This window comes from Gambusia affinis, linkage group LG18 (assembly GCF_019740435.1).
Source record: "Gambusia affinis linkage group LG18, SWU_Gaff_1.0, whole genome shotgun sequence".
Lineage (NCBI taxonomy): Eukaryota > Metazoa > Chordata > Actinopteri > Cyprinodontiformes > Poeciliidae > Gambusia > Gambusia affinis.
In genome coordinates, this window is record NC_057885.1 from 9489068 (window position 1) to 9504541 (window position 15474).

At 39.6% G+C, this 15474-nt stretch overlaps 3 protein-coding genes and 1 long non-coding RNA gene across 4 annotated transcripts in view; 2 read left to right on the top strand and 2 right to left on the bottom strand.

Moving 5' to 3' along the window:
* Positions 1–269, bottom strand: part of capn1 (calpain 1) — a 36979-nt gene extending 36710 nt beyond the window's left edge. Inside the window, exon 1 of the mRNA XM_044097310.1 lies at positions 110–269. The gene's annotated coding sequence lies outside the window, so the exon portion shown is untranslated. The remainder of the gene's footprint in view (positions 1–109) is intronic.
* A 654-nt stretch (positions 270–923) lies between these two features.
* Positions 924–12287, top strand: sf3b2 (splicing factor 3b, subunit 2). The gene is made up of 21 exons (XM_044097312.1): positions 924–1106; positions 1510–1556; positions 1703–1750; positions 2751–2984; positions 3119–3188; positions 3662–3762; positions 4049–4157; positions 5355–5446; positions 5521–5766; positions 5861–5986; positions 6075–6155; positions 6332–6559; positions 6652–6801; positions 7114–7203; positions 8266–8373; positions 8518–8625; positions 9711–9853; positions 10278–10379; positions 11401–11500; positions 11623–11808; positions 11911–12287. Exons 1-21 carry the CDS (start codon positions 977–979, stop codon positions 11980–11982), a joined length of 2571 nt encoding a protein of 856 aa, XP_043953247.1. The 5' UTR covers positions 924–976; the 3' UTR covers positions 11983–12287.
* A 1572-nt stretch (positions 12288–13859) lies between these two features.
* On the bottom strand, positions 13860–14350 carry LOC122820139. Its single transcript, XR_006368734.1, has 3 exons — positions 14266–14350; positions 14063–14172; positions 13860–13944 (listed from the first exon to the last, which is right to left on the bottom strand). It is a non-coding gene; the product is annotated as an uncharacterized LOC122820139 (long non-coding RNA).
* Positions 14351–14876: 526 nt separating this feature from the next.
* LOC122820133 (phosphofurin acidic cluster sorting protein 1-like) overlaps positions 14877–15474 on the top strand; it is a 62204-nt gene continuing 61606 nt past the window's right edge. The window contains exons 1-2 of the mRNA XM_044097313.1: positions 14877–15066; positions 15304–15466. Coding sequence (XP_043953248.1) covers positions 15312–15466 — 155 coding nt within the window. The 5' untranslated portion in view covers positions 14877–15066; positions 15304–15311. The remainder of the gene's footprint in view (positions 15067–15303; positions 15467–15474) is intronic.

Genomic DNA, 15474 nt, shown 5'->3' on the forward strand with positions numbered 1-15474 from the left:
GTTCCATAAACTTCAAAATCTTCCTGTAAAGAAAGTTCTTTTATCTTCGCACCTCAAAAAAGAAATGCAACCACAGCACCCAGAGTCAGAAAATTCGCGTTAAGCTTACCTTTCTGCCAGTTTCCTTAAAGTACAGTTGTTAGGTTTCAGATGTCCACTCGACGCTTTCTGTTCCTGTCCATGTTTTGTGTGGTTTACACCGCTTTCTTAAATATCTGTAGCCCTGCGTTTTTAGCAACGCCCTGCAGCCTCTCCCATGCCCCGGTGCGGCCCCTCTCCACTGCGCCTGCGCACTGCACGCTCATAAAACAGCTCAAAGGAATTCACTTTCATAAAGCCAGATAGATAACAGCCTCTTTGTGCTGGTCCACTTCTTCCTTCTGATTATTTTATTGAAAGTAAGGCAGTCGACTGTATGAATAGATAAAACACTGCAAAAATAAATCCATATTTATATTTGTAAAAAAACCCAATGCGCGTCAATCTTTTTCTATATCCTCCCCCTCCCCCCAAAAAAATTTTTTATTAACTGCTTTTCTGTTGGTTTTTGGTATCTACCACCTAAATAGGTGGCCTAGAATAAGCCTAAGTAAAAGCAAATGGATGATAATAATAATAATAATGAAAATGTATCTGGATATGAGATTTTCAGCAACAAACATTCCAGGTATTAAACAAATCATATATATCTGAAAAGCATCTTATTACCTCTATTAAGTGCAGGGGGAAATCTATAATGCCCAACTTCTCAGAGTGCATAGTATCACAAATTTGTTGGGCTTTAGAATGGATACCTGATAGCGTTTGCTTAAAAATTTGAAGCTAAAATGATGCACATGTCATCACCACACTGACATCTAGAGGCTTAACATTATACACCATCTGTCGTTTAAAAACTCCATGTCCCAGCGAGCTTTTCTCGAGTTCTCGCGTTATCTTAGCTGCCGCCGTTGTTCCATTGAGAGAGAAGCTCAACATGGCATCCGACGGAACACCGGTCGCGGAGGCTCTTCCGTCTGAATTGGGGAATGCCATCGCGGCTTTGAATACATGGAGCAACCCGGACCTCCAGGCCAAGCTGGCCGAGCTCGGAGCACCAAACATGGGTAAGAAAGACGCGGAGATAGAACTTTATCAGCAGCGTGTTTAGCTAATTTCTAGCTAGCCAGTTGCTAGCCGCAGCAAGCACTGCTGAAACGCAGTGCTTCCGTTGAGGTGGTCTGCCGCCAGGCCTGTAGAGTGTTTACATCAACTTGAACGCATTGTTCGTAGTACTTAGCATATATATAATTTTTCCTACCCAGTTTGGGATGATTAAATAACAAGCTAAGCCAATATGATAGTTTTTAGTGAAGCGTCCACTTTAAATTTTGCGCATTTGCTAACTTTCAGGAGTAGTTGTTGAAATTTAGTCACGCAGTTTTTGTAATGATTCTTTACGTCTTTGTTCCACAAACGTTATCTGGTGGGTAATATTAAGATAATAAATATTAAATTTCTCTCTTCCAGGTCCTCGGGAGGAGCTCATTGACAGGCTGAAAAGTTACATGATCCAGGTGAGCAAAGCGTCAACCTTTATAAAAGAAATAATGGCCTCCAGTTGTTTTGTGGGGTTTGTTGCAACACAAATTTAAATTCATCTCTTTATTTAGTCATTTTGTGTCTGAAATAAGTTATTTATTGTGCTTGTTTGAATCTGCAGACTGGAATCCTCCTTACAAAACCAAATGATGACAAAATGGCCTCGCAGGTGAGTTCTTTATATGAGGGAATGTGGTGGTTCCTTTATTAGGCTGTGATGGTTTGGAAACGTGTTGCATGTTCAAAATGTCCAGGATTTGACAACACGGATTTTGTTTTTGTGTACATCCTGTTACCTATTCACAGTGAAACACAGTTTGGTCTGATATCGATTTGCATTGTTTTTACTTTGACTACCTGTTTAGAATAAATATTAATGCATTAATTGCAAGTAACAACAGCATATGCTATTATGTCACCTGGACATTTGTAGCACTACGGCTGCCACTAACATTTTTAGTAATGATTATTCTGACGATTAATCCATTAATCGGATAATAAAAAAAAATCTGGCACATTCTGCAGATTTTTCAGTTCACCACTTAAGTCTTTTTTACACATTATTAGAAACTAATTAAAAGATTCTCATAAGCAAATAATTCAATTACCGGTAGATCTTTGAATAAAAAAATGTATTGCCTAAAATGCAATAACACAACCATTCCTTTAGTCTACCATTTATAGCAAAGGATGTATCTGCAACTGAAACACATACTGTCTTAATCTGTTTATTATTTTTTTGATCAATAGTTGGATAGCAAAAGATGGCTTAATGGGTGTTTTCTTTAAAGTATTTAAGAGGTGAAGCAAAAAAATGCTACTTAACGCGTTCTGGGTGGAATAAAGATCTACAGACAAGGAATGTTTTATTTTTATCTTAAATCCAAAATGTTTCTATTTTTGTACAGTTTTGGCTTAATTACTGCTCTGTGTGTGATGTTCTTTCAGCAAATAGCCATTTTCAGAGTGTGTATATTCTCCAGTTAACAATTAATCGTTGTCTGATTAATCACAACTCATTCGATTAATCATTTCAGGCTTGTGTAGCATTTTCAGCTATAGGGCTGCTTATCTACTTAAAAAAAAAAAAGTCAAATTTTAAAAATAATCAAGCAGCTTCTATATAATAAATGTATTTTTCTTATTTTCCGTATCCTTCCTCCCCTCAGATGTCTGCGATTCCACCCATGCCCCCCATGCCCATGCCGCCAATGCCTCCAGGCATGAGCATGCTCCAGCCTCTGCCCATGATGCCCCAAGGAGCCCCCCCTCCGCCCGGCATCCCCATGGGCCTGGAGCACGCTCCCCTGCCGCCTCCAGGCCTGTCCCAGGACGACCAGCTGAAGATGGCTCAGCAGAGAGCCGCCATGGTTCTACAGCAGGAGGAACGGGCCAAGCAGCAGGTGAACTTGACCGACCGTTTGTGGAGCCTTCTAGAACACCAGACATAACGTAACCGTTTCAGATCTGTCACGATCACGTGCACCTCTTCATTTGCCGTTTTTCCTCTCTATATTTTAATCTCGTCCTGCGTCAGGCCGCGGTGATGTTGGAGCAGGAGCGGCAGCAGGAGATGGTCAAGATGCAGACGAGATCCCTGCCCACGGGTTTGTTTTAAACCTTTTATTTAAAAAAAAAATAATTGCTTCCAGTTGGGAATCTGGGTGACGATTTTGAAAATGTGTGTTTTCAGATGCTCTCCGTCCAGTTTGACGGAGGTTGAGTTATTTTCTAAAGAATAGCAAAAACATTTTTGTCTTACCTTAGCTAATAGCTAATAGACCTACCTCCCAAAGATGGCTGTGATTGCAGTGAAATGTGTCTTTGTAAAAAAAAAAAAAAAAATTGTGTTAGTAAAAGATAATAAAAATCGGGTATAATTTTTCTTCCATTTCTCAATTATGCACTTTTAGAGAAATTCCAATTAGTGTTTTTCTTTCAACTGTTTGACATAAAATGTCCCTTTTAGTTTATAATATATGTACAAAAAAAGAGATATCAATAGTTTTGTAAGACGCCGTCTCAAAGTCCAAGATGTAATGATCATGTTTGAATGTTTCCTTGTGATTTCTGTGTGAAGTTTCAATCCTGGATCCTCGAGGTCCACTTCCTCCTGGTGTCACCATGCTGCCCCCTCAGAAGCAGAGAGTGCCGCCTCCTCCAGGAGAAGATAACAAGGAGGTAAACGCATCATTTCCTCCTGCATGAGGAACAAATTCAAAAGCTTTTGTAGCAGGTTTGGTTCTAAATGAATCCTCTTTTTGCTAAAAAGGCATCCCTTTGGAGTTTATCTTTTTATTGGATGCAAATTTTTATATATCTTCTTCAAATTTTACTCTAAAAGTTGTTTATCAAAACTAAAAACTTCTCTTTTCATTTGGTGAGATCTTGCCAGCCTGCTGGTTGAAAGTGGAGTCTGTGATTTATCTCTATCTCGATTAAAGTCTCTGAATCTAAACCCCTGCAGCTCTGGCAGAATGAGGAAGTAAGCGTCGGCGGGCCTAAAATCCCCCAGGTCCTGGAGAAGATCCTGCAGCTGAAGGAGATCAGACAGGAGCAGCTCACTGACGCACCAGGTCAGCACAGCTATCTGCTACTGAAAGAGAAACGCTGATTAAAGAGATTCTCTTATCCTTTTTGCTGGATGTTCCTTCTGATTAATTGGCTCGGTCGCTACAGCTCAACTCTTTTACATCTGGGTCATTAAAGCAAGTTCGATACGTCGGATTCTGGATTTTTCCGTGACCGTTGAAGCCTAGTATCAGGTTCTCTACTGAGCCGATCAGACCACAGTTATAGTTAAGCTCGAAAATGATTCGTAGCCTTGGCAAATTTTTAAATGTTTTTCTTCTACCATCATGGAAGAAATCTTCAACAGACGAAGAAAGCACCGGTTTATCCGCTTAATTGGTGAATCCAGGAATTACTGGATAGATAATAAACTAAATATTAAATGAGTGCAACATTAGTTGTGATGGATGTTGGTTGCGTGGTGAGAACAGGCTGTTTGATCTAAAGGATCTTGTGTGTTTCTGTTTCTGTTTGAGGGAAGCTGGTTGGTTAGGATGATGATGATGATGACGCTTGAGCAGATGGATGTTTGCGCCTTTATTTTTGATTTAACAAAACATTTCAAAACAAATGGGATAATTTATCTAAAACTAATAAGTGACACATTCAAAGTACAACAGAGTATTAGGGCTGTACTAAGAAAAAAAAAATAAAATTCAAGAATAAAGTCGTAATATTGCGAGAACAAAGTTGTAATTTTTCAAGAATATCTTTATATGGTTATAATGCAAGAATAAAGTCATAATAATATGACACATCCATTTCCATATTTCAACTTTATTCTCACATTATTTTATTCTGCTATTTTTAAAACTTTATATTTTGTCTAATATGGTACTCTGTCGTATGAAACGATATAGTGGCTGAATCTGGATTATTTTTCTGCGTGTCTTTAAAATCACATTAAAAATAAAATCTGGAGGGTTTTTTTAATACCAGCAAAAGTTGTACTCTTGCTGGTAGATAATCAAGTCCTGATTTAAAATAAATATATATATATATATTTATAGAGAGAGAGAGTCTTATTTTCCCAGTGATTATGTTTTCTAAATACATGCTGGAGATGCATAAAGAAAGAAAAGACTATACCACAGCCAGGTTGTATTTGGGAGATACGGCAACATTTAATCTGGCTTAAAATATTTGAATTCATAACCATTTCAAAATATCTAAATGTCGTCATCCACCCTCTGTTGCTCCAGAGGAAGATGACGATGATGGAGAGATGGACGCTAACAATTCCTCCGCTCAAGCGATGTCTGAAACCGAAGACGGCCAGATGTCTAAAAAAGACGTGAGTCTTTTAACCTTCGCAATCCACTCTTCTGAATAGCAATTTGAAATTTACAAATGAAATGTTTTCACTAGAAAAACCGCAAACGCAGGAACCGCAAAAAGAAGAGCAAGAAGAAGCGAGCGCTGGAAAAGAAGGAGCAAGCTGAACAACAGCAGCAGCAGCAGAAGAAGAAGGAAGGCGGCGAGAAGGAGAAAGAGAAGGACAAAGATAAAGACAAGGGAAAAGACCCGGAGGTGGAGATCGAGTACGTCACTGAAGAGCCGGAGATCTACGACCCAAACTTCATCTTCTTCAAGAGGATTTTCGAAGCGTTTAAGGTGACTGCAACAGCTTCATAATTTAGACTAGAAGTTGAATTACTGTTTAGTGTTTAATTTATGTAACGGTTATCCTCTCTTTCCTAATACGTAGCTAGCTGACGACGTGAAGAAAGAGAAAGAAAAGGAGCCGGAGAAGGCCGAAAAGCAGGAGGCGGTCGGCATGTTGCGGAAAAAAGGCTTCGAACTGGAGAGGAAGGACAGCGACGACAGCGATGACGTACGGACACTGCCCATTGGCGGAAAAGTGATTTTATTTTATTTATTTTTTGCCTGTTTTGAACATCTGGACCGTGTTTTACCTGCAGGAAGCCAAACCAGATGTACCAAAACTGTCCAAGAAGAAGCTGAGGAGGATGAACAGGCTGACAGTGGCTGAACTCAAACAGGTGAATCACAGCTGTTTTTAAATGAACTCATAACGGCCGTGACTTGAATCTAAACACTCGACGTCTGCTTGAACACGTTCGTCCCCGTTTTGTGGGAATGCTTTGGATCCATTTACTTGTAGGAATAAAATGGTCCTACCTTTATCTCTGTCGGGTTTCCCGGATGCTTTCCGCAGTTGGTGGCCCGTCCAGACGTGGTGGAGATGCATGACGTGACGGCCCAGGAGCCCAAGCTGCTGGTCCACTTAAAGGCCACCAGGAACACGGTGCCAGTGCCGCGCCACTGGTGCTTCAAAAGGAAGTACCTGCAGGGAAAGAGAGGTATCGAGAAGCCTCCGTTTGAGCTGCCGGAGTTCATCCGGAGGACAGGAATCCAGGAGATGAGAGAGGCCCTCCAGGAGAAGGTGGGTGGCCCTTCAGTGCTGTTGGAGAAAGGATTTAGCTGCCAAAGCGTTGAGTTGTTAACGGCATTAATGTTTCGTGATCGTCTATTTAGGAAGACGCCAAATCTATGAAAACCAAAATGAGGGAGAAGGTACGACCCAAGATGGGGAAGATTGACATCGACTACCAGAAGCTCCACGATGCTTTCTTCAAATGGCAAATCAAACCTAAACTCACCATCCATGGAGACCTTTACTACGAGGTACATCACAGTTTCCTTCCTCCAGGGACGAACTGAGGACGTTAGAAACGCACTGATTCCAGGATGGGGTGTTTTGGGGTTTTTTTAAGAGCTTTTTGGCTGATTGTATTTAATTTCTATTGACTAAAGAGGAAACCATATGAAAAAAACACTGGAATGTTGGTGATTTTAATTTAAAAAAAATTAAACTAAGCTGTGGCATTTGGAAATTTGAATGGTTATCAGGTTGAAAGTTTTCTTTTTCTTTTTTCTATTTGTCATTATATTGGGCCAGTAATTAGTACTAATTGTGTTTTTTTTTGTTTTTTTTAGGGTAAAGAGTTTGAAACCCGCCTGAAAGAGAAGAAGCCAGGAGATTTGTCAGACGAGCTGCGGATTGCCCTGGGCATGCCAGTCGGACCTGTAAGCTCAGAAACATTACAGCAAAAACTTAAAGATCAGCACAAGTTTAAAGTGAAAGTAGAAATTTTGCACAAAAATCACCCTGCAAACATGAAAGGTAGATTTGGATAAAATTAGACACTTTGCTAAATGATTAGGTTTTCTTTATAGTTAAATCCAAAATTAGCCATTTTTGGCAGATTTAGTTCTAATATTTATTTTTTAAATGAAAAGCATAGTTTTTGGTAGGAAATAAGACATTCATCTCTCAGAAGTTTTTAAAACGATGCATAGCGGGAAAAACTATTTTGAAAAATAAAATAAAAACTTTTGGTTTTAATAAAAAATCTTAAATTATTCATTCCCTTCTCGCTAATTACTATAGTTAGTTGAGAATTATTTCAATAGTCGATTAATCGTTTCAGGTTCGATCCCTCCGCAGATTCTCTTTTATGTTTTCAATTTGTGGATGCTGCTGAAGCAAAAATCTAAATGTTGTTATTACGTCCTGTCAGCAGAAACCTGTTGGTAAAATAAACATTTACTTTAAATCTACTTTTGTGAGCATAATTTTGGATGCAACATTCGCTCCAACCATCTTTCTATCAACTATGACTTGAACATTTCACGCAGTAGATGTGTTCAGGTTATGGGGGACAAACTCTTATTATTCTAGGGATTCACATTGAAGCTTGTTGCAGTAATGTAAAAAAATTTACAAGGGATTTTCATAGTTAGGTGGTGGTAGATGAGAGGGGTGACACACTGTTGTGTTTGTGTGTCATTCTGTCTGTTTGCTGCTCTAATTAATGTGCAAACAGTAAGAATGCATGTCGTTTCCTCAGACGCGGCACGGCGCGTTCACACCAGCACGCCAACAAGGAACATCGCAAGATAACTGTTAATAAAGCCCAGTAAATATTTACTCGTGTAGCTGATTTTACAGCCAGTGAAAATGATTATCGCTTCATATTTTTAATCCCCTTCAGCAGGTCCGGCAAACAGAGAAGCCTGTTTTACTGTTGGCTGAGCAAACACCTTTTACTCTGTGATGATTTGTTGTCTTGGCCCGTTTACCGCCAGAACGCTCACAAGGTGCCGCCTCCCTGGTTGATCGCCATGCAGAGGTACGGACCCCCTCCCTCCTACCCCAACCTGAAGATCCCCGGACTCAACTCCCCAATCCCAGAGGTAAAAAAAACATGCTGGATGCTCAACATTTTGGTCAAAATATAAGGCTTTATAATGCAAGAATACACTTTTGTTTTTTTCCCCCTCAAAAAAAAGTGATTGTGGTTATTGATATGTGCTGTGTGTGTTGTCTCTGTTCGTCAGAACTGTACGTTCGGTTACCACGCCGGTGGGTGGGGGAAGCCCCCCGTGGACGAGATGGGCAAACCTCTGTACGGCGACGTGTTTGGGACCAACGCAACAGATTTCCAGGTCAGAGCTACGCAACGCAGGCCGAACTGAAAAGAACACCCTCATCTGCTTCGTTTCATTTTTTATTTTATTTTTTAATACCCTAGTGAAAGAAAACCTGTTCCAAAACAGAGCAGAAATGTTAACATTAAAAAGTAAATGAGAACAAAATCTATTTACGGTTGGCTTTGTACAATCTTGTTGTTTTACATCTTAACCATCTGGTGTCATTATGTTCATTTTAGTCAAAGAAAGTCTTTTGAAAGTATTCACAGTTCAAATGAAAGGTTTATAACAGATTTTAAATCAATGGTATTATTTGCATACAAATATTTTTTTTGTAGCGTCTGATTTTAAATCATTGATTTTAAATCAGATGCTGCCAAAAAAAAATTGTAAGTAAGTATGAAGAATTATCAAGAAGTATCAAGAATTATTAAAAAATAAAATAAAAATAAAACTATTTAGCCATCACTACTTATATGGAAAATATGTATTTTAATTTGGATTAAAATATTTGATTAGTCTCACTAATCAAATTGTCATTCTATAGGTTAAAATTCTGATAATTTTTCATTATTAGTTTAACCAAGACTAATGGAAACCAAAGTAAAAATTAAAGTGAGGATTGATTTCCTTAGTTAAACGAGTTGTAAACTTTAAATGAGTTATTACACAAACATGAATCATAAAAGGCTGTATTTAGATGAATTTCTCACATAAAAAACTTTTTTTTTTAATCCATCTAGCCATTTATTTTATTATTCTCGTTTTTTGTTAACCGTGGCAACAAGTAATCAAACTTAAGACATTTGTTCTGAAGTAATTTTGAGATATTCCTGGGGGTTTTTTCCAAGAATTTAAGATTTTTGTCCTTGACGACAAAAAGTAATAAAGTACTGTCTGAGGGCGCGATGTTAATGTCAATATCTAGAATTAAATTTAAATATATGAACACATGCTGACTGCTTGCCTTTTTCTTTTATACATAAAAAAGGAAATTCTTTACTGCATATAAAAAACATTTGCAGTTTCTGTTGAAGATGTCATGCACAGGCTAACAGGCAAGTGTGATTTTTAATTTTTTATTTTTTTTTTGCGTCCAGGCTAAGGCGGAGGAGGAAGAGGTGGACCACACGCCGTGGGGGGAGCTGGAGCCTTCGGATGAGGAGTCGTCGGAGGAGGAAGAGGAGGAGGAGAGCGACGAAGAGAAGCCAGATGAAACCGGATTCTTCACACCAGCAGACAGGTGATCTGCATGCAGATTTAATCGAGTTTCGGCAAAGTGCGAACGCCTGATTGTCGAGGAGCCTTAAGGGGATGTCAGATGTGAATATGCGCTTCACTATTTCTTGGGATGAAATTCTGAAGCATGGACGTGTTAACGCGCTGAAACAACGGGATTTTATTTTGCTGTTTGTCATTTTGACATTTTAGATGATTCTTAACAGCAAGCTGTGAAATTCGAAGCCAGTTTTTGTTACTGTCTATCACAGAGTTTACCTTACAAATGACAAGCAGATTTTACCGCCTAAATGAATGACCTGTGGCTTTATTGTTTGTCTGGAGGAGTTTCTGATATCTCTTTGGTTAATCCCAGCATAAAAAAACCCCCACTGGCCTGTAGACGGATACACAGAGCTAATCCGTTTGTCTGGTTTTGTGCGTTCCAGTGGCTTAATCACTCCCGGAGGCATCTCCTCAGTACCAGCCGGCATGGAGACTCCAGAGCTGATCGAGCTGAGGAAGAAGAAGATCGAGGAAGCCATGGATGGGTGAGTGTCACTGCTACACTGCCGTTTTAAATTGTCACGTTTTCCATTATTATTTTTTTGATGAGATTTTGTCAGAAATGAAACCTTTTTTGTTTTCATGAATGCATTTCCAGAGTTAATGTCGTCTTGCCCAGGTTAAAGTGCGATACGCGTTAATGTTGAGTTGTAATCAACACCGTCTTTCTGCATTAAAAACAACTCCTGGCTCGTAGATCACTCTGTGCTGCCTTTATGTATGTACTATTTTGACAATTCGCATTAGAAATAATTATTTTTCAATCATTTGTTTTTTTTTGTTGACTGAAATGTCTTGTTATACATTAGTAACATCAGCAGCTGATTCATATTTTTCCATTACACTGTTCGATGTAGCATTAAATCTTCCAAAAGCGTTTTTGTATTCACCATATAAAAATAGAATATTTTAAGAAAAATATTTTTTTAAAGTTGTAATTGATTTAATTACAGTGCCTTACAAAAAGTATTCATATACCTTGAGCTATTTTGCAAATTGTGACTTAACAACCACAAACGTTGATGTTCTTTATTGATAGACCAACATAAAAGTAGCACATATTTGTCAAGTGGAAAGACAAATAGATGGCAAAGTGTCCCCACAGCATAACACTGCCATCACCATGTTGGGTGATGTTTAGTGTTAGTTTTCTAACACGTCGTAACTACAAACTTTATTGTGTTTTGCATATATTTTAATGTCTGCATAAAGTGATTCATTTTGTTAGAATGTAAGTAAAATGTGTTTGGGTTTTCTTTTTTAAATAAATTAAATTCTGAAAAGTGTGGCTTGCTTTTGTATTCTCCTCCAGCCCCAAATAAGGGGGGGCAGGATACAAAATGTTACTTAAATGTCTAACGTCACTTATCTGAGGCCAAATGAGAAATTCCAATAAAAATGTGTCCTAGTTGGACTGTAACATGACGAAGGGGAGGGACGTTTTAAGAGAGTTGAATATTTTTGCAAGTCACAGCAATAAGTAAAAAAACCTGTTTTGTTTTGTAGAAACGAGACGCCGCAGCTTTTCACCGTTCTACCAGAGAGACGAACTGGGGCCGTAGGAGCGGCCATGATGGCCTCGACGCACATCTACGACATGACAGGGGTGAGACGCGATGGATTTCAGAACAAAATCAAAATGTCCTCCCGCCTTATTTGGTTGAGAAATTTACCATATGTCATTTTCTTTTTGGGAAAAAAAAAAATCTTACTTTCTGCTGCTTCCAGGCTGGACGCAAAACCGGTGGAGGGCAGGAGTCACAGGGTGTGGAGGTGGCCCTGGCCCCTGAAGAGTTGGAGCTCGACCCGATGGCCATGACTCAGAAATACGAGGAGCACGTCAGAGAGCAGCAGGCCCAGGTGGAGAAGGAAGACTTCAGCGACATGGTGGCCGAGCACGCCGCCAAGCAGAAGGTTCATAAACTGTTTCATTTGCTTTATTTTTACAACATGGTGGACTTTGATTAATAGCCCCCCCCCCTGCTTTCGCTCACGCCTCTTTTTGTTTCTAAACAGCAAAAGAAGCGGAAGGCCCAGCCGCAGGACACACGAGGCGGTGCCAAGAAATACAAAGAGTTCAAGTTCTAGAGAAGTGCCAACTGCAGGCACCGAGCCGAGCCGGCCGCAGCAGGATGTGAAACAGAGAGCGACGAGCTCCGGTTTCAGTTTCGATGGATGTACACAACGGCACCAATCAACTGTTTAGATCAGTACCGGCTTAAAGAAGTATGCATCAACAGTGTCGTCTGGCAACATGTCCTGTAATTGGTGTCATGTGCATTTCCTGTTTAACTTGTACTTTTTAGGTCTATTGGGCTACTTTTCCACCATTTTTTTTTCTTTTTTTCCTTCAGTTTCTTTTTTTGTAAATAAATGATGTGATGTCACAAGCATCGACATTTCAGTAATCGTTATTTTGGGATATATTTTGTATGTATAGCCGAGAGCTCTTCAATCTTTACAATCCTTATTTTTAATCTTAGTTTTTGACATTTATTCCCTCCATCCAACTAAATAAAATTTTAAAGCCACACATTACAACTCACACACTGCTTCTTCTCCCCCCAGGATTACCTGCTCAGCCCTGTGCAGCTTTAAATCAACGGATAACTTAATCTTTTTTTTAAATAATTATTTACAATAGTTTTTTAAGGACCACTGTTTTTAGATCAATGTCATTGTAGCTTAGTGTTTCAATTATAACTATTTACCTAAAGCTTCTATGGTTTCTTCTAAGGGAAAATAAGGCCAAAACTGTAAGGGGAGCAAATATAACAATTGTTTATCTCTAACATATTACCTAATCACCTGATTACAGATGAATAAATTCATTAGGGCTAATGTGGAATCGCTATGAAAAACAGCATCTGAAAGTCGGAGGAAAACTGAAGCAGATTTTCACAGAAGTTGCCACAAGCTGCATGCAGTGTTTCTTCCCTCCGCCGGGTGGCAGCAGAGGATTCTGGACATGGTGGTCACGTGCCCCAGCCTGGGAAGCACAGTGACCTACATAAGAGGAGCAGCTACATGTTGACTCGGTCACTGGTACAAGTGCACACACGCAGAGCATCAGCCCTGCTCAGAAACAAACGCTTTGCGCCGTCCTGAAATGGGCTACGACATTCTCCCATAGCGCCAAAACAGTATAGCTGATGAATTATAACTAACTGTATCAGCTGTTGTCGCTTTTACAGGGATTTGAGCTGTAAAATGTTACTTGATGCACTTGAAAGACGCATGTTTCAGATTTGTGACTGAAACTCAAATTGTATTGGTGCATTATTTGAACAAACACCAAAAGAAATCCAGCCATCCCTATCCATACTCTACATATTCCATCTGCACGATTTTTCTTCTTTTTCTTTTTCAAGTGTTATTTTGTTGAATAAGACACAGCAAAGATGTATATTGTCTCTCTGTGTACTTTCACTTGATGACTGTGCAGATTTGGAGCGCTGCGTATAATTTGGCCCGGGATTATCCCGTGACCATGTTTTAATCTGCTTGAGTCTAATCTGTTTATCAGTGGCAGCCACTTCTGGTGGTGAGAAAAGCATGTTAAAAAGAGCAGCGAGAAGAATGTGCTTAAACTCATTCATATCACTTTCAAACTTACCAAAATCAAAAGACTTATGTTTTTGCTTACTGAGCAAAACTCAAACAGTTGAATTTACCTGGATTAAGTTTGGCATTTACATTTAATATGTAATAAAGTATGTATAGCCTACTTGTAAGGCATTTTTGAGGATATGTTAGTGTTAAGTTGCAAATGTTGGACAACATAAATATTTTCAATCATCTAATTTTAAGTCATAGCAACATAACTGATACAACGATTTACACAATTAACACCAAACAACATATGAGTCATTTGCAGAAAAGGAAAAAAAAAAACATAATTGATCTTTACATTGTTATAGTAATAAATAAATTTAAAGTAGATGTTTCACAATTTGCAATCATCGTCCTTTATATTGTTTTTGGTGTTTCAATATGCAGCATATGGTTGTCAGGCCTTCACTAGACCCTGGTTGTGACTGCATCCCCGGGCTGCCAGAAACACACACATGGGGCTGATGTAAGCTCTCTGATCACAGCTGTGATAATCTGCTGAGCCGATGGCAGACGGCCACATGTGACATAGCCTGCAATGTTGTCATTAGGTCACCTTCTGATTCATAATGAGATGCTGAGGTTGTAGTCAGAGCCACACCTTTGTCACCTGAGGGCTGAAATGCTGCTCCTGATTTAAAGCTGCACGGGTCTGAGCAGGTAATCCTGGGGGAAGAAGAAGCAGTGTGTGAGTTGTTGTTCTTTTTTTTCTCTTTTATGTTAATTGATCAGTAAGAGCCAAGCTAAATTGTCCCCTACCTGTCCACAAGTATGGAATTCCCTTCACGTCTTGATGTCATATCTGATAGCCGATACGAAACTACAAACACAGCTTGGAAATAACCTGCAAGCACAACATGTCTTTAACTAACCGGTTTTGCACCTTTGTGTGGCCCAGCTACTTAGAGCTCACTGTATGACTAATGGAGATCTTCCCAGCAACACTAAAGTCAGTGAGCAATTAAGGCCCACAGTAGAACTGTTTTCCCATACTGAAAATGTATATATGAGAAAACAAACATATATAGGCTATATATAGTGTTATTGTCTGACTAAACTACCCGCCTCATCTATCTATCTATATATACGTATCTATATTTATATATATAGATATAGATATATATATATCTCTATATATATACTATCTATCTATCTATATCTATATCTATATATATATATATATATATATATATATATATATATATATATATATATATATATATATATATATATATATATATATATATATATATATACAGTATATATATATATATATATATACAGTATATATATGAGGCGGGTAGTTTAGTCAGACAAAAACACCACGGAGGCTTTCTATTGGTCAGTTCCTCTGTAGTGGGACTCGTGCTCTGACAGCCGCGCTCCTTCCCCAGACTGAAGAGGCGTTGTTCCTCTTGGTTTTTGCTCACTCTGCGACTCCACCGACACAAATTTCCGCTTCCTGCACCGATAAACACCCGGAGCCGAGCAGACACACGGAGCCGACGCGAAGTTTAAGCGAGGACGGAGACGACAGGCTTTCGCTCCCCCCGCTTTCGGGTACGAACTCCGCCAAACGTCGGGCATGTTTTACACTGTTTGTCGTTGATTAGCGCCTCACGGAACAACTTTCCGTTAGCGCTCGCGAGCGTTAACACGTCTGCTGCAGTTGGAGGTTCAATAATTTTAAGACCCTGCAAAGGAGAGAAGGACTGACACTCTCAAGAAGGACGACTCATTCGGGTGGCTACCCCACCGCTATCGTTACATACGACTGAAAGACCCCCCATTTTTCAGCCTCCAGGATGTCGGAGCGAGGAGGGCTCCCGCGGACTGGGGGCGTCCCTTCGCCGCACATGCAGCCCTCCAAGCCGGTCAACATCACCTCCAACCGGCCCGTCCATATGAACCTCTACGCCACCTGGGAGGTCGACCGATCCTCGCCCAGCTGCGTGCCGAGGTATGCGA